The sequence below is a fragment of the Rhinoderma darwinii genome (genome assembly GCF_050947455.1).
Source record: "Rhinoderma darwinii isolate aRhiDar2 chromosome 2 unlocalized genomic scaffold, aRhiDar2.hap1 SUPER_2_unloc_1, whole genome shotgun sequence".
In the NCBI taxonomy this organism is placed as follows: Eukaryota; Metazoa; Chordata; class Amphibia; order Anura; family Rhinodermatidae; genus Rhinoderma; species Rhinoderma darwinii.
Window position 1 is genome coordinate 317,557 of NW_027461674.1, and position 19,396 is coordinate 336,952.

The window sequence follows — 19,396 nt, forward strand, 5'->3', positions numbered from 1 at the left end:
ACAGGTGTCATTGTGTGTGGGCGTCAGGTGGGACGGTCACACCTCGGTATATGGGAGGGGGGCATAGGAGGTTTCATTACTATTATATTAATATACACAACTTTTCCTACTACTCCATATAACTCCTCCCTAATAATCCACCTATAATGTCATAACTCCTCCTACCACTTAATTTACTGCCTCCCATGACTCCTCCTATAACTCCTCCTCCTACCTTATGAAACTCCTCCTATAACACCTTCACACTCCTCCCATAACTCCATATAACTCCTCCTACTTCTCTATAAAATATGTCTGTGACTCCTCCTATAATTCCATCTAACTCCTCCTATTAGCGCACATTACTCCTCCTATTAGCGCACATTACTCCTCCCATTAGCGCACAATACTCCTCCTATTAGTGCACATTACTCCTCCTATTAGCGCACATTACTCCTCCCATTAGCGCACATTACTCCTCCTATTAGCGCACATTACTCCTCCTATTAGCGCACATTACTCCTCCTATTAGCGCACATTACGTCTCCTATTAGCGCACATTACTCCTCCTATTAGCGCACATTACTCCTCCTATTATTGCACATTACTCCTCCTATTAGCGCACATTACTCCTCCTATTGGCGCACATTACGTCTCCTATTAGCGCACATTACTCCTCCTATTAGCGCACATTACTCCTCCTATTAGCGCACATTACTCCTCCTATTATTGCACATTACTCCTCCTATTAGCGCACATTACTCCTCCTATTAGCGCACATTACGTCTCCTATTAGCGCACATTACTCCTCCTATTAGCGCACATTACTCCTCCTATTATTGCACATTACTCCTCCTATTAGCGCACATTACTCCTCCTATTGGCGCACATTACGTCTCCTATTAGCGCACATTACTCCTCCTATTAGCGCACATTACTCCTCCTATTAGCGCACATTACTCCTCCTATTAGCGCACATTACTCCTCTTATTAGCGCACATTACTCCTCCTATTAGCGCACACTACTCCTCCTATTAGCGCACATTACTCCTCCTATTAGCGCACATTACTCCTCTTATTAGCGCACATTACTCCTCCTATTAGCGCACACTACTCCTCCTATTAGCGCACATTACTCCTCCTATTAGCGCACATTACTCCTCTTATTAGCGCACATTACTCCTCCTATTAGCGCACACTACTCCTCCTATTAGCGCACATTACTCCTCCTATTAGCGCACATTACTCCTCTTATTAGCGCACATTACTCCTCCTATTAGCGCACATTACTCCTCCTATTAGCGCACATTACTCCTCCTATTAGCGCACATTACTCCTCCTATTGGCGCACATTACGTCTCCTATTAGCGCGCATTACTCCTCCTATTAGGCCACATAACTCCTCTTTTTGGCACTTCTATACCATTAAACTGAACACTGTCTCATTCCACTAGTCCATATAACCCGGCAGGAATTGGGGTCTCATAGCACATAATTAAATGAGGTCCCCTTTTGAAGCTGATTGACATCACCACACCTCTAAAGACCTGAGACCTGCAGGGGGTCTCACCACCCATTACAATAAGGAAAGAGGCTCCAGGGGTCCCATAGCATCTCCATGTTCTGCCGGTGCGGTACCTCCACCCTTGATATAACGCATCCCTTTAAGGTTTCGTGTAGTCATGGACTCACAGTACTGTGATGTCAGATTTCCATTCTTAGTGATTATGACACATGAGATGTTGATGTTGGACGTGATGTTGAGGCTGATTGTGCTGCTCATCCTGATGATGTCCCCGTCCTGGTGGACCTCCTGGTGGACACGACCCTCCTGGAGCTCGCTGCAATCACTAGCATTTATCCACATTATTCTCGGCAGCTCTAGTCCCCCCTGTGATGTGCAGGTCAGGGTCATCTCCTTGCCATACGACAGCTTCCCTGATGTGGGGATGTTCACCACCGGGGTGCTGAATTCAGCTGTAAATACAGAAGGTGGGGTACATCATGAAGATAACGGTGTGACTTACGGGAGGCTGAGGTGGATATGAAGAGGTTATGGGGGGTGCTCAATGTATAAGGTAGCCCCAGACAGACATAAGCTGGCAGTGTGTCCTCACCTGTCACCTCCAGGTCCACTGTGGTATTATTGAAGATGCTTATAGAGGACGGACTCCACAGTACGATGCAGACATAGGTGCCGCTATCATTTAAAGACAGGTTGGTCAGGCTGAGGTTGAAATTTCCAGCTCGTAATTCATCGGGATTTAGATGAGCACGGCCACTAAACGCCTCATCCACAAATCTGGTGTCCATCATCCCGTCCATGACTACAGCCACCACAAGATCTCTCGGGAGGTTCCTCAGCTGCCAGTAAACAGTGATCTCCTCTATGGGGCCCGGCAGGTGATCGTGCACACATGGTAACTCCACCGAGCCCTGCAACTGACCCACCAGGCCAGAGACGAATCTAAAAACTGCCAGACGAAGATCATTACACAAGAGACAACATATCAGGTCTATACGAAGACGACAGGTTAACCCTCCGGAGGGGAACTTATAGAGGTCCTTCTCAATGAATTAGAAGATCATCAAAAAGTTCATTTATTTCACTAATTTAATTCAAAAAGTGTCTCATATATTCTATAGATTCATCACACACAGAGGGATCTATTTCCAGCATTTTTTTCTTGTAATGTTGATGATTATGGGAACAGTTACTGAAAACCCAAAATTTAGTGTCTCAGAAAATTAGAATATTGGATAAAAGTTTCAGATTGTCGTCTCCTGGTGTGACCCTCTAATCAGTGAATCAACGCAAAACACCTCCAAAGGTTTCCTAAGTCTTTAAATGAGGGGAAGCCACAAAAGGACATTGCTGAAGAAGCTGCTGATCACAGAGCGCTGTATCCAAGCAGATTAATGGAAAGAGAGGTAGAAAAAAGTGTGGTAGAAAAAGGTGCACAAGCAACAGGGGTAACCGCAGCCTTGAAAGTATTGTCAAGAAAAGGCCATTCAAGAATCTGGGGGAAAATCAGCAGCGTCTTACCGGGGCTAAGGAGAAAAAGGACGGGTCTGCTGCCCAGTGTCCAAAGTCCTGTTTTCAGATGAAAGTAAATTTTGCATTTCTGTAAAGGATCTGCCAAGCACAGCTTCTGTGTCAACGCCCATAGGTAATCAGTCTGCACCTGGTTCTATGTCTGTGAGACTGACTCCATCTTCCACCACTCAGGATGGCAGGCTTAGGAGTGGGAGAGCCTATCGCAGCCTGGCCAGACGGAGCTAGCTCCCGCCCTCTGTCTATTTATACCTGCCTTTCCTGTTCCTCCTTGCTTGTGATTCTTCTCGTTTGGTTTCCTGGCCCTGCTGCAGCTTCTGAACTATTTGACCCTGCTTCATATTGACCCCGGCTTACTGACTACTCTTCTGCTCTGCGTTTAGTACCTCGTACACTCCTGGTTTGACTCGACTCGATCACCCCTCTTGTTGCTCACGGTGTTGCCGTGGGCAACTGCCCCATTTCCCTTAGCTTCTGTGTACCCTTGTCTGTTTGTCTGTCGTGCACTTATTGAGCGTAGGGACCGTCGCCCAGTTGTACCCCGTCACCTAGGGCGGGTCGTTGCAAGTAGGCAGGGAATGAGTGGCGGGTAGATTAGGGCTCACTTGTCTGTTTCCCTACCCCCATCATTACAATTTCATTTGGAAATCTCGGTCCCAGAGTCTGGAGGAAGAGTGGAGAGGCGTCAATCCAAGTGTCCTGCGCTCCAGTGTGAAGTATCCGCAGTCAGTGATGGTTTGGGGGCCGTGTCCTCTGCTGGTGCTGGTCACTGTGTTATATCAGGTCCAGAGTCAGCGCAGCGTCTAGCAGGACATTCCCACACTTCATGCTTCCCTCTGCTGACAGATTTATGGAGGCGCTGATTTAATTTTTCAGCAGGACTCGGCACCTGCCCACACTGCCAAAAGTACCAACACCTGGTGTAATAACCTCAGTATCACTGCGCCTGATTGGCCAGCAAACTCGCCGACCTAAACCCCATAGAGAATCTATAGGGAGGAAGATGAGAGACCCCGGACCCAACAATGCAGACGAGCTGAAGGCCGATATCATACAACCTGGGTTTCCATAACACCTCAGCAGTGCCACAGACTGATCGCCTCCATGCCACACTGCATTGATAACACCTCAGCAGTGCCACAGACTGATCGCCTCCATGCCATGCCGCATTGATAACACCTTAGCCGTGGCACAGGCTGATCGCCCCCATGCCATGCCGTATTGATAACACCTCAGCAGTGCCACAGGCTGATCGTCCCCATGCCACGCCGCATTGATAACAACTTAGCAGTGCCACAAGCTAATCGCCTCCATGCCACGCAGCATTGATAAACCCTCAGCAGTGCCACAGGCTGATCGCCTCCATGCCACGCCGCATTGATAACACCTCAGCAGTGCCACAGACTGATCGCCTCCATGCCACGCCGCATTGATAACACCTCAGCAGTGCCACAGTTTGATGCCTCCATGCCACGCCGCATTGATAACACCTCAGCCGTAGCACAGGCTGATCGTCCCCATGCCACGCCGCATTGATAACAACTTAGCAGTGCCACAGGCTAATCGCCTCCATGCCACGCCGCATTGATAAACCCTCAGCAGTGCCACAGGCTGATCGCCTCCATGCCACGCCACATTGATAACACCTCAGCAGTGCCACAGGTTGATCACCCCCATGCCACGCCACATTGATAACACCTCAGCAGTGTCAGGCTGAATGCCCCCATGCCACGCCGCATTGATAACACCTCAGCAGTGCCACAGACTGATCGCTTCCATGCCACGCCGCATTGATAACACCTCAGCAGTGCCACAGGCTGATCGCCTCCATGCCACACCACATTGATAACACCTCAGCAGTGCCACAGGCTGATCGCCTCCATGCCACACCACATTGATAACACCTCAGCAGCGCCACAGGCTGATCGCCTCCATGCCACACCACATTGATAACACCTCAGCAGCGCCACAGGCTGATCGCCCCCATGCCACGCCACATTGATAACACCTCAGCAGTGCCACAGGCTGATCGCCTCCATGCCACGCCACATTGATAACACCTCAGCAGTGCCATCGGCTGATCGCCCCCATGCCACGCCGCATTGATAACACCTATTGATGCAGCAATTCATGAGTCGGAGCCCCGGCCAAGTATTGAGGGCAGATTCTGGACAGACTTCTCAGTAGGACGACATTTCTGTATTAAAAATCATTTTTGATATTGGGCTTATATAATATTCTCATCCTCTGAGACACTAAATTTTGTGTTTTCAGTAACTGTTCCCATAATCATCAACATTAAAAGAAGAAACTGCTGGAAATAGATCCCTCTGTGTGTGATGAATCTATAGAATATACGAGATCCCTCTGTGTGTGATGAATCTATAGAATATATGAGATCCCTCTGTCTGTGATGAATCTATAGAATATATGAGATCCCTCTGTGTGTGATGAATCTATAGAATATATGAGATCCCTCTGTGTGTGATGAATCTATAGAATATATGAGATCCCTCTGTATGTGATGAATCTATAGAATATATGAGATCCCTCTGTGTGTGATGAATCTATAGAATATATGAGATCCCTCTGTCTGTGATGAATCTATAGAATATATGAGATCCCTCTGTCTGTGATGAATCTATAGAATATATGAGATCCCTCTGTGTGTGATGAATCTATAGAATATACGAGATCCCTCTGTGTGTAATGAATCTATAGAATATATGAGATCCCTCTGTGTGTGATGAATCTATAGTATATATGAGATCCCTCTGTGTGTGATGAATCTATAGAATATATGAGATCCCTCTGTGTGTGATGAATCTATAGAATATACGACATCCCTCTGTGTGTGATGAATCTATAGAATATATGAGATCCCTCTGTGTGTGATGAGTCTATAGAATATATGAGATCCCTCTGTGTGTGATGAGTCTATAGAATATATGAGATCCCTCTGTGTGTGATGAATCTATAGAATATGTGAGATCCCTCTGTGTGTGATGAATCTATAGAATATATGAGATCCCTCTGTGTGTGATGAATCTATAGAATATATGAGATCCCTCTGTGTGTGATGAGTCTATAGAATATACGAGATCCCTCTGTGTGTGATGAGTCTATAGAATATATGAGATCCCTCTGTGTGTGATGAATCTATAGAATATATGAGATCCCTCTGTGTGTGATGAATCTATAGAATATATGAGATCCCTCTGTGTGTGATGAATCTATAGAATATATGAGATCCCTCTGTGTGTGATGAATCTATAGAATATATGAGATCCCTCTGTGATGAATCTATAGAATATACGAGATCCCTCTGTGTGTGATGAATCTATAGAATATACGAGATCCCTCTGTGTGTGATGAATCTATAGAATATATGAGATCCCTCTGTGTGTGATGAATCTATAGAATATATGAGATCCCTCTGTGTGTGATGAATCTATAGAATATATGAGATCCCTCTGTGTGTGATGAGTCTATAGAATATATGAGATCCCTCTGTGTGTGATGAATCTATAGAATATATGAGATCCCTCTGTGTGTAATGAATCTATAGAATATATGAGATCCCTCTGTGTGTAATGAATCTATAGAATATACGAGATCCCTCTGTGTGTGATGAATCTATAGAATATATGAGATCTCTCTGTGTGTGATGAATCTATAGAATATATGAGATCCCTCTGTGTGTGATGAATCTATAGAATATATGAGATCCCTCTGTGTGTGATGAGTCTATAGAATATACGAGATCCCTCTGTGTGTGATGAGTCTATAGAATATATGAGATCCCTCTGTGTGTGATGAATCTATAGAATATATGAGATCCCTCTGTGTGTGATGAATCTATAGAATATATGAGATCCCTCTGTGTGTGATGAATCTATAGAATATATGAGATCCCTCTGTGTGTGATGAATCTATAGAATATATGAGATCCCTCTGCGTGTAATGAATCTATAGAATATATGAGATCCCTCTGCGTGTAATGAATCTATAGAATATATGAGATCCCTCTGTGTGTAATGAATCTATAAAATATACGACATCCCTCTGTGTATGATGAATCTATAGAATATATGAGATCCCTCTGTGTGTAATGAATCTATAGAAGATACGAGATCCCTCTGTGTGTGATGAATCTATAGAATATATGAGATCCCTCTGTGTGTGATGAATCTATAGAAGATACGAGACACTTTATGAGCCGAATTACTAAAATAAATTAACTTTTTGATGATCTAATACATTGAGAATGGCCTGTATATATATATATATATATATATATATATATATCCACTATATGGAGAAAAGTATGTGCCCCCCCTCTTAATCATTGAGAAGGACTAGTATATCTAGCTGGTTATTAACAATATCCCCATATGTGCAGAGTTATTCATGAAGTTATTCAAGGGGCTCAAATTTACATCACCTGTGTCTAGTGGGTTAATGAATATATTCCTGATAATAGGAGCATGCTGGTATAACCTGGGTATCTCCTGTATATAATTATATATGTACAGCTGGTATAAGTTATACATCTTCTTGTATATAGTGATATGGAGCATGCTGGTATAACCTGGGTATCTCCTGTATATAATTATATATGTACAGCTGGTATTAGTTATACATCTTCCTGTATATAGTGATATGGAGCATGCTGGTATAACCTGGGTATCTTCTGTATATAATTATATATGTACAGCTGGTATAAGTTATACATCTCCTTGTATATAGAGATATGGAGCATGCTGGTATAACCTGGGTATCTTCTGTATATAATTATATATGTACAGCTGGTATAAGTTATACATCTTCTTGTATATAGTGATGTGGAGCATGCTGGTGTAACCTGGGTATCTGCTGTATATAATTATATATGTACAGCTGGTATAAGTTATACATCTTCTTGTATATAGTGATATGGAGCATGCTGGTATAACCTGGGTATCTCCTGTATATAATTATATATGTACAGCTGGTATTAGTTATACATCTTCTTGTATATAGTGATATGGAGCATGCTGGTATAACCTGGGTATCTTCTGTGTATAATTATATATGTACAGCTGGTATAAGTTATACATCTTCTTGTATATAGTGATATGGAGCATGCTGGTATAACCTGGGTATCTTCTGTATATAATTATATATGTACAGCTGGTATAAGTTATACATCTTCTTGTATATGGTGATATGGAGCATGCTGGTATAACCTGGGTATCTTCTGTATATAATTATATATGTACAGCTGGTATAAGTTATACGTCTTCTTGTATATAGTGATATGGAGCATGCTGGTATAACCTGGGTATCTTCTGTATATAATTATATATGTACAGCTGGTATAAGTTATACATCTTCTTGTATATAGTGATATGGAGCATGCTGGTATAACCTGGGTATCTTCTCTATATAATTATATATGTACAGCTGGTATAAGGTATACATCTTCTTGTATATAGTGATATGGAGCATGCTGGTATAACCTGGGTATCTTCTGTATATAATTATATATGTACAGCTGGTATAAGTTATACATCTTCTTGTATATAGTGATATGGAGCATGCTGGTATAACCTGGGTATCTTCTGTGTATAATTATATATGTACAGCTGGTATAAGTTATACATCTTCTTGTATATAGTGATATGGAGCATGCTGGTATAACCTGGGTATCTTCTGTATATAATTATATATGTACAGCTGGTATAAGTTATACATCTTCTTGTATATGGTGATATGGAGCATGCTGGTATAACCTGGGTATCTTCTGTATATAATTATATATGTACAGCTGGTATAAGTTATACGTCTTCTTGTATATAGTGATATGGAGCATGCTGGTATAACCTGGGTATCTTCTGTATATAATTATATATGTACAGCTGGTATAAGTTATACATCTTCTTGTATATAGTGATATGGAGCATGCTGGTATAACCTGGGTATCTTCTCTATATAATTATATATGTACAGCTGGTATAAGGTATACATCTTCTTGTATATAGTGATGTGGAGCATGCTGGTGTAACCTGGGTATCTGCTGTATATAATTATATATGTACAGCTGGTATAAGTTATACATCTTCTTGTATATAGTGATATGGAGCATGCTGGTATAACCTGGGTATCTTCATTATATATGTACAGCTGGTATAAGTTATACATCTTCTTGTATATAGTGATATGGAGCATGCTGGTATAACCTGGGTATCTCCTGTATATAATTATATATGTACAGCTGGTATAAGTTATACATCTTCTTGTATATAGTGATATGGAGCATGCTGGTATAACCTGGGTATCTTCTCTATATAATTATATATGTACAGCTGGTATAAGTTATACATCTTCTTGTATATAGTGATATGGAGCATGCTGGTATAACCTGGGTATCTCCTGTATATAATTATATATGTACAGCTGGTATAAGTTATACATCTTCCTGTATATAGTGATATGGAGCATGCTGGTATAACCTGGGTATCTTCTGTATATAATTATATATGTACAGCTGGTATAAGTTATACATCTTCTTGTATATAGTGATATGGAGCATGCTGGTATAACCTGGGTATCTTCTGTATATAATTATATATGTACAGCTGGTATAAGTTATACATCTTCTTGTATATAGTGATATGGAGCATGCTGGTATAACCTGGGTATCTTCTCTATATAATTATATATGTACAGCTGGTATAAGGTATACATCTTCTTGTATATAGTGATATGGAGCATGCTGGTATAACCTGGGTATCTTCTGTATATAATTATATATGTACAGCTGGTATAAGTTATACATCTCCTTGTATATAGAGATATGGAGCATGCTGGTATAACCTGGGTATCTTCTGTATATAATTATATATGTACAGCTGGTATAAGTTATACATCTTCTTGTATATAGTGATGTGGAGCATGCTGGTATAACCTGGGTATCTTCTGTATATAATTATATATGTACAGCTGGTATAAGTTATACATCTTCTTGTATATAGTGATGTGGAGCATGCTGGTGTAACCTGGGTATCTTCTCTATATAATTATATATGTACAGCTGGTATAAGTTATACATCTTCTTGTATATAGTGATATGGAGCATGCTGGTATAACCTGGGTATCTCCTGTATATAATTATATATGTACAGCTGGTATAAGTTATACATCTTCCTGTATATAGTGATATGGAGCATGCTGATATAACCTGGGTATCCTCTGTATATAATTATATATGTACGGCTGGTATAAGTTATACATCTTCTTGTATATAGTGATATGGAGCATGCTGGTGTAACCTGGGTATCTGCTGTATATAATTATATATGTACAGCTGGTATAAGTTATACATCTTCTTGTATATAGTGATATGGAGCATGCTGGTATAACCTGGGTATCTTCTGTATATAATTATATATGTACAGCTGGTATAAGTTATACATCTTCCTGTATATAGTGATATGGAGCATGCTGGTATAACCTGGGTATCTCCTGTATATAATTATATATGTACAGCTGGTATTAGTTATACATCTTCCTGTATATAGTGATATGGAGCATGCTGGTATAACCTGGGTATCTTCTGTATATAATTATATATGTACAGCTGGTATAAGTTATACATCTCCTTGTATATAGAGATATGGAGCATGCTGGTATAACCTGGGTATCTTCTGTATATAATTATATATGTACAGCTGGTATAAGTTATACATCTTCTTGTATATAGTGATGTGGAGCATGCTGGTGTAACCTGGGTATCTGCTGTATATAATTATATATGTACAGCTGGTATAAGTTATACATCTTCTTGTATATAGTGATATGGAGCATGCTGGTATAACCTGGGTATCTCCTGTATATAATTATATATGTACAGCTGGTATTAGTTATACATCTTCTTGTATATAGTGATATGGAGCATGCTGGTATAACCTGGGTATCTTCTGTGTATAATTATATATGTACAGCTGGTATAAGTTATACATCTTCTTGTATATAGTGATATGGAGCATGCTGGTATAACCTGGGTATCTTCTGTATATAATTATATATGTACAGCTGGTATAAGTTATACATCTTCTTGTATATGGTGATATGGAGCATGCTGGTATAACCTGGGTATCTTCTGTATATAATTATATATGTACAGCTGGTATAAGTTATACGTCTTCTTGTATATAGTGATATGGAGCATGCTGGTATAACCTGGGTATCTTCTGTATATAATTATATATGTACAGCTGGTATAAGTTATACATCTTCTTGTATATAGTGATATGGAGCATGCTGGTATAACCTGGGTATCTTCTGTATATAATTATATATGTACAGCTGGTATAAGTTATACATCTTCTTGTATATAGTGATATGGAGCATGCTGGTATAACCTGGGTGACATTTCCTCAGTGGCTTTGGTAATTGGAATAATGTTATAATGCAAATACTCACCAAATATCAGATAAAAGAGGACAATCGCAGGAACCCTGTAGGAGAAGCAGGGAGATTGTGAAAAACACTTAAAAAGGATTGAAACAAATGTTTTTCTTCTAATTGTAGGTGATCTGTGCCAACCACGGAAGTGGTACTGTGCAGTGTATATACATACAGAATAATACAGATACTGAGAATTACACCCAGTATACAGGACAGGAGAAGTGGTACTGTGCAGTGTATATACAGAATAATACAGATACTGAGAATTACACCCAGTATACAGGACAGGAGGAGCGGGTGTGTGCTGTCTGTGTGTTGGAGGAAGCTCTTTCCGGGTGTCGGCTCTTTCCTCTCCAGGGAGAGAGTTTGCTGCTTGGGATGAGAGGAAGTTCTTCCCAGCCAAGTGCTTCTCAGCCTCCTGTTACCCGGTCTAGGCCGGCGGGTAGCGGGAGCGTTCAGCAACCGGCCGAAGTTGTGGGGGTGAGAAGATCTAGTCGGGGTCACAGCGATGTGGCCCCGATCCTGCCCCCGCCTGAAACCAGGACAGAAAGCCAGGAAAGCCGCAAGGTTCCTGGTGTTGCAGCCAGCAGGATCGCTCCTGGAGATGTGCAGCAGAGCATGCATGATGGTGTGGAGGCAGATTGGGGTGAACTACGTGCCACGGAGTCAACAACCACCTTTAGCTCCCGTGTTGCGGAGTGCCTCCGTGGGTATGAGGACGCCGGGAAGGCCATTCGGAAGCTCCAGGAGGAGCTGAAAGCAGCCCGGGTTCGGTCGCACGTCACTTCTGGAGCAAAGAGGTTGGTAGTAATGGCGACTATCAGGGATCTCAAATCTGAGGTGGATGCCCTGAAAGAAAAGCGCAAGTTTATTTTGGAGAATAGTGGACCTTTCAAGGAGAAACTACTTAATGATGATCGGTTCCGGGCAATGAAGGGTGTCTGTGACCCTGGAAAGCAGACAGATGATGAGGGTGAGGAGGAGGAAATGTGTCCGGGTGCGTCTGGTCAGTGGAGTACGTGCAGCGAGCTGCCTGCAGAGCAAGTGGCTTTACCCATGGACTCCAGCTCAGCTGGTGAGGGGGACACCTGTGACCAGGACATCAGCAGCAGCAATTCAGGTGGGAGGCTGATGGCGGAAATACGGCAGCTCCAGTCTCCGGTGAGCCTGCAGCATTTTTCTTTTGTCGCGGACTTGGGTCCAGAGGAGAATGTTAATGCCAAGCGCGCAGCAAAGCGCAAAGCCCGGCGGCGACTAAAATCCAGAAAGGCTGGAAAAATCGTGGAGGAGGTCAGTTTTAAGTTTGTTCCCCACCCAGTGCTACCTAAGCTGGCCGCAGGGTCAGCTCGCTGCACAAGCCCCGTGATCCAGCCTAGCCCGGGCCCTGAAGTGGGTCCGGTGCAGGAAAGCGGGGAGATTAATGATGGCGTAATAATGGAGGCTGATGTCCCTGCTTGTCGTAGTAGCGGTGGCGTTTTTGGTGGCGTTTTTAAGGCGTCAATAGCGCCAGATAATGTTGGTGGCCCAGCGTTGGGTGCAGAACAAAGCTCTGGTGCTCAGGTTTCCTCCTCAGTAATGGGGGGTGGCTCGACACCAGAGCTGGCAGCGAATATTCCAGTGTCCCTGGAACCCGTTGGTGCTACTGAGCGGCGGCAGCATGAAGGGGCTGCTGGGACTGACGGCACGGTTGAATGTCCCCCCAAGCTTGCGGTCATTGGGTCCGGTGGCGCAGTCACTAGTATTCCTTTGGTGGCTGCGTCACATGAATCCCCAGCCCGGGAGCCAGCTTTGCCAGGGGTGAGGGCGAGTCTGGGCATTGCTGGCTCTAAGAAGGAAGGATTGTCTCAAGTAAATAAATGTCACGCTAATGAGGTGGAGGGGAAACCTGATGAAACCGAGGCGACAACATCCGGCCCAAAAACACTTTTTACTGCTGGTCCAGAGGGTGAGGGTATGAATGGTGCCGGTACAAGTGCTGTTAATAATGGTGAGGGTATGAATGGTGCCGGTACAAGTGCTGCTAATAATGGTGAGGGTATGAATGGTGCAGGTACAAGTGATATTGATAATGGTCCCTCTCCTGTGTCTGGGGCCGGGGTGAGGGGTGGGAATGTTACTGCCAGGGGTATAAGGTCTAGTGAGGCCGGTCCATCTGCCCCCCCAGGGGTGACTACTCGCAGTTATGCCAGTGTCACTGCTGGGGCCTCCTCCTCATCTTCAGGCTCTGGGGACGGTATTTTACAGCGGCGCCTCCTGGAGGCCCTTAAAAAGGGTGAGAGAACAATAATGGTAGAGGGCCGAGCGGTTGATCTGTCCTTCTGGATAGACAGGCATGGCCTGACTGCTTTCCGAGAAGAAAGGGAAGGGGAAACTGTGTGGACCCTTCCGACAGCCGGGCCTGGGGGGGCTCGTAGGAATGTTGTTCGTCTTCGCTGGAGAGGCAATGATACGTGCCCACCTAGGGCAAAAATAGTTGAGCTTCTCTTGAAGATGAATTTCAGGGCGATCGACATCTTTGCCCTGATACATCCCTATGGCACCCCAGTATTTGACATCAGCTTTGTTCGGCCGGAGGGCCTGGAGCTCTTTTGGTCAAATTATGAGCTGGTGAAGAATGAGCCTGGCTGGCGAGACTTCGCTGTACAAGCGTTGTCTCGTCAGAGCGAAATCAAGAAGGTGACCGTCCTAACTTGCAATGAGTGTCTTTCTTGTATGGACATTATGACCTGGCTCAGCAGGTACGGGGAGGTAACGGAGGTCCCCCAAAAAAACAGGGATGAATTTGGCATCTGGTCAGGGGCCTGGACCTTTATGGTTAAATTAAAGCGTTCAGGAAGTACTGTCACCCACATCCCTTCCTCAGCCTTTTTAGGAAGGGACCGAATCCTGGCCTTTTACCAGGGGCAGCCGAAGCTCTGCCACAGGTGTGGTGACCCCACGCACTTCAGTGCCCACTGCAGAGTGCAGAAGTGTGCGTTGTGCGGGGGGATAGGTCATCTTGCCGCATCCTGTGGGGATATTCGGTGTCACCTGTGTGGGGATCTAGGTCACCCATTCAGTCGCTGCCCTCGTTCCTTTGCCAACGCCATGGCGGGCCCAGCGGGAGAAAGCCGAGAGGTTGCTCCTGCCGTGGTTGGCACTGGTGGAGGTGAAGGGGCTGAGGGGCCAGGGAAGAAAGGCAAGTCACCCTCCAAGTTAAGGCGATTGGAGAACCGTCGAAGGAGTAGGGAGCTCGGGGAGCCCCAGGCAACTGGGGTAACCCTTGGCCCTGCTCCGGGGGCAAGTGTCATTGCTACTGAGGCCCTGGGGGAACAGGACTTGAATGAAGAGGTCAGGAGGTTGGAGAGGGAGGAGGAAGCCGCTTCTTCATGTTCCTCGCTATATGAAAGTATGGATGAGGACAGTAGACGGTGGCTAGATGAAAAGCGCAAGCAGGGTGCTAAAAAGAAAAAAAAGGGAGATAAGAAATCTTCTCCTCCCCTGGTCCAGGTGCCTAAGGAAAGCCCAACCGACTCACCTCTTGTTGTTCTCTCAAACCGCTTTCAAACCCTCAAGGACATCTCCTCTTCAGATGAGGAGTGTGGGGGCGAGGATGTGGCGAAGGTGACGAGGGGGTCTGTGGGGGGCGTCCAGCTTCTTGCCTCAGGGCATGCGGAACCCTCAGGGAGAAGCGCTGTCTCGGAGCCTGGAGGTGAGGTTGATAGTGGTGCTGGTGAGGAGCTGGAGGAAGGGAGGGATATGGACACATCAGCATCCCTCAAAAGGGCCCTCGGCTCTTCATCAGACAGTGATAAAAACCAGGGGAAGGGCAAGGGGAAGGGGAAAAAGGTCATCTAATTCAATCACCCAGGATGGCGGCACCCACCCCGTTGACGCTGGCATCTATTAATGTCGCCAGCATTAAATCTGACAAGGCTAGATTTGCGGCCTTTGATTTTCTCGGCCGAATTGAGGCCGACATTTTATTTTTGCAAGAGACCAGGTTGACAGACTTGGCAGCCATACATAAAGCGAAAAAGGAGTGGAGGCGTGGACCATCTTATTGGTCTCTTGCGGCCGAGCCGGGTAGCGGGGTGGCGGTTCTTTTCACCGCATCGGTAGAATGCAGACGGCTTATTGAATTAGAAATGGGGAGGTGCCTGATCTTGGATGTCCTCATGAAGGGACAGGAGCTCAGGCTCATTAACATCTATGGTCCCCAAACCAGGTGGGACCGGAAAAGTCTCTTTATGAGGATCAAGCCCTATCTTTTTACGAGTCGGCAGGTGGTCTTTGGAGGGGACTTCAATGCTGCCACGAGGTCCCAAGATAGGGGAGGTTCCAGAGACAGGCTGACTTATGACTGTGTGGCCCTAAATAGGATAGCTAGTGAGGCTCGCCTGGTGGATGTCCACATCCGGCACACCCCAGGCCACGCGGGATTCACCTTTTATCGAGGTAGTTGTAGGTCTAGAATAGATAGGTTTTATTTAAAGGAGGATGCCATCTCTTCGGCAGTGTCCGTCGTTGAGGTGGAGTTCTCCGACCACTGTTTAATTTTATTTTCTCTGAATGTTGCAGAGACCCCCCGGATGGGAAGAGGCTTTTGGAGGCTCAATTCGTCTCTCTTGGAAGAAGCGGAGATAAGACGGTCCTTTGAGGATTTCTTTCAGAGCCAGGTACCATTACTGGATCTTTGTAGCAGTAAGTCGGAGTGGTGGGAGATGTTCAAAAAAAGGGTGGCGAGTTTCTTCCGCCAGCTCTCGAGCCTCAGGAGCCTGGACAGGTACCGCCTGTATCAGGGCCTGAGGAGGAAACTCGAGCATCTTGTCTCGACTGGAGGTGACCGCGAGGACATTTCCAGAGTGAAATCTTTGCTTAAGAGTTGCCAGTATGATAGACACGCATCTTTAGTTTTTGAGAGGGATTTTGGGAAGTACCGCTCGCCCGACCCCTACAAGAACTGTAAGATGTCAGTAAATAGTAAAGTGGTTTCAGGACTGATGGACAGTACAGGATCCCTGAAAAGGTCCAGATCAGGGATCTTGGAGGTCGTTAGATCCTTTTACTCGCACCTCTTGGGAAAGATGGATCTTGATCGGGATGCGATGTCTGCTTTCCTGGCTGAAACTGTCCCCGAACCAGGAGTAGACCCCTCTCTTGGTGTCTTGGCAGAGGCGATCAGGGAAGAGGAAGTGAGACTGGCGATTGAAGGGCTTGCCCTCAAGAAGTCGCCGGGTCCAGATGGCTTAACGTCTGAATTTTACAAGACCTTTAAGGACATTTTAGTTCCCCTGTTGACTGAGGTGTTGAATGAGTGTCTTTCCTCGGGCACTTTGCCGAAGTCAATGAGGAGGTCGGCCCTGATCATCCTGTCAAAGGGTAAAGACCCATCGCACATTGAGAATTGGCGTCCCATAACGCTACTCAATGTGGACAGAAAGGTTCTGGCAAAGGTGCTGTTTAATCGGCTGGTGAAATTTGCACCCCGGCTCCTTTCGGGGGCTCAGCATTGCTCTGTTCCAGGCCGCAGCGCGTTTAGCACTGTACTCGGTGTCCGAGAGGCAGTGGAGCAGAGTAGGGCGGGCCGTTGGAAGGGGTACTTGCTGTCCTTGGATCAGGCAAAAGCGTTTGATCGGGTTGATCACGAGTATCTCTGGTCGGTCCTTCTGAGGTATGGTCTGCCGGGGGGGTTTGTTGATTGGCTTAAGATCTTGTATGCAGGGGCGGAGAGTTTTCCGCTTGTGAACGGTTGGATTGGCCGCTCTTTTGAGGTTGGGTCTGGGGTTCGCCAGGGTTGCCCGCTGAGCCCGCTTTTATACGTGTTCGCGATTGACCCCTTCCTTAGGAGGGTGGATCGTGGACCGTTGGTGGGAGTCAGCATGGACTTGGCAGCCTCGGAAGCCACTCTGAGAGTGGTGGCGTATGCGGATGATGTCACCGTCTTTGTGTCCTCGAGAGGGGAGGCAGAGTGGGTGATGTCTGAAGTTGACCGCTACTCGGAGGCATCCGGGTCCATGATCAACCAGGATAAGTGTAAGAGTCTCTGGCTGGGAGGGGGAGATCCTACCTTTGATCTCTCGGACACTCTTCCAGGGCCTCAGGAGTTTGTAAAAATTCTCGGCATCGAATTTGGCCAGGGGGATTACCCCAAACAAAATTGGGACAGCAGGCTAAAGATCGCCGCTCAGAAGGTCGACCAGTGGAAGGGTTGGTCTTTGACCCTCAGAGAAAGGGTCAACTTGATCAAAACTTACCTGCTCCCTTTGTTAATCTATTTGAGCAGTGTCTGCATCTTGCCAGAGCCTCTCTGGACTCGGGTCTACAGCTTGTTCTTCCAGATGTTATGGGGGAATAAGCTGAACCTAGTCAAGAGGGAGGTGACATACCGTACGAGGAGACTAGGGGGGTTGTGTATGGTCAACCCTGTGGTATTCCTGGTTAATACCTTTGTAAAGATCAACATGTCAAACCTCTGGCAAGAGAGGGCTCCTCCGTGGGTAGTCTCCTGCAGGGGGTGGTTTTGGCCTTTCTTCCAGGAATGGGAGACAGGAGGGCAAGTGAAGGACCTTCGCACGCCGCATGGGCATCTTCCGGCTTACGCTACCGTGGTTCTGAAAACAATTCGCCGGTGGGGTCTGGGGATGTGGGAGATCAGGACTCTGTCAAGGAGGCTCCTTGACAACAGGGTTCTGTTGACCCATTTCCAGAAGCCCCTGGCGCTCAGGGACTGCCCAAGTCGGGATCTGGAGGTTGGTTTGAGGGTTTTAAATTCTAGTAGGATCCCTTTAAAGTTTTGGGACTTGGCTTGGCGTTGCTTCCATGGGAAACTGTATGTGAGGGACAACTTGAAACACAGGAACCCTGAGGAAAGGGGTTGTCCCCGGGAGGAGTGTGGCGACGTGCTGGAAAGCATGGAGCACTTCCTGCTTCATTGTCCCTTCAATACAGGGGTCTACAGCAGGGTGGGTGCCTCCATTGGTTGGCCTGGTCTGACCGGTCTCTCCTATGCGGAATGGGCCTATGGAACATTCAGACACCTGGGTGGTCGAGATCGGGGCACTTTATTCTTAGTCAGCTTAGCGGTCAGGTACGGCACGTGGAACGCACGGTGTTTTGTATCAACCAGACAAAAAACCCTCCCGGAGGAAGAGGTGGTGAGGAACATTCTCGGTGACCTGGGGAAGGTTCATTCTTTGGAGTTCGAGAGACTGGGCACGAGTAGGGCCTCCATGCTTTGGAGGGGTTTCTCCTTCAGCGTGCCCTAGTCTAGTCGTCTCTATTCCTGGTGGGGGGCTAATGCTGCCACTGTAGCTTTTTGTTTTCTTTATAGTTGATGACGGATATAGGGCTTGCAGGTACCGAACCAGGGCCTTGTGGGTAGGATTTGTTAAGGATGTTTTATGTGTTATGTCAGGTAATGTATGCCATTGTACAGGCTGAGTCTTTACTTACTATATCTTGTAGAGTGTAGTATTTTTGTATAGATGTGAGGGGGTTAGGTGTTAGGTGGGGAGGGGGGAAAGGGGGGGGAGTTCAAATAATAAGAAAAAGCCGGGCCCGATCAAAGAGACATTGAAGGATGGACGATGGTGTTGGTCGGAGCTTAGGTAAGGACTTTGGACTGGACATTGGTCTTGAATTTGATAAAAAGTCATTAATATGGGTATAATGTAGATATTATGTATATATATATATATATATGTATGTTCAGTATTGTTTTGTATATATTGGTTACTAATTGGTATTCATATTGTGGATTTGTGGTTGATTAGAAGGGTGGAGGGGAAAAAAAAATAATAAAAAAATAAAAAAATAAAAAAAATAAAAACATTAAAAAAAAATAATAATAATATAGAAAATAGGGGGGGGGGGGTTATTTGCCGATGTTGTTGTGTTTTCTCATGTAGGAATTTCTCATTTTCCTTGGTT

The 19,396-nt window shown here is 45.4% G+C and overlaps 1 protein-coding gene across 1 annotated transcript in view; it reads right to left on the reverse strand.

Annotated features, from left to right (window-relative positions):
* LOC142674695 (ICOS ligand-like) overlaps window positions 1-19,396 on the reverse strand; it is a 42,794-nt gene that overhangs the window by 15,914 nt on the left and 7,484 nt on the right. The window contains exons 2-4 of the mRNA XM_075847209.1: window positions 11,501-11,535; window positions 2,097-2,453; window positions 1,672-1,956 (exon numbers count right to left, since the gene is read on the reverse strand). Coding sequence (XP_075703324.1) covers window positions 1,672-1,956; window positions 2,097-2,453; window positions 11,501-11,535 — 677 coding nt within the window. The remainder of the gene's footprint in view (window positions 1-1,671; window positions 1,957-2,096; window positions 2,454-11,500; window positions 11,536-19,396) is intronic.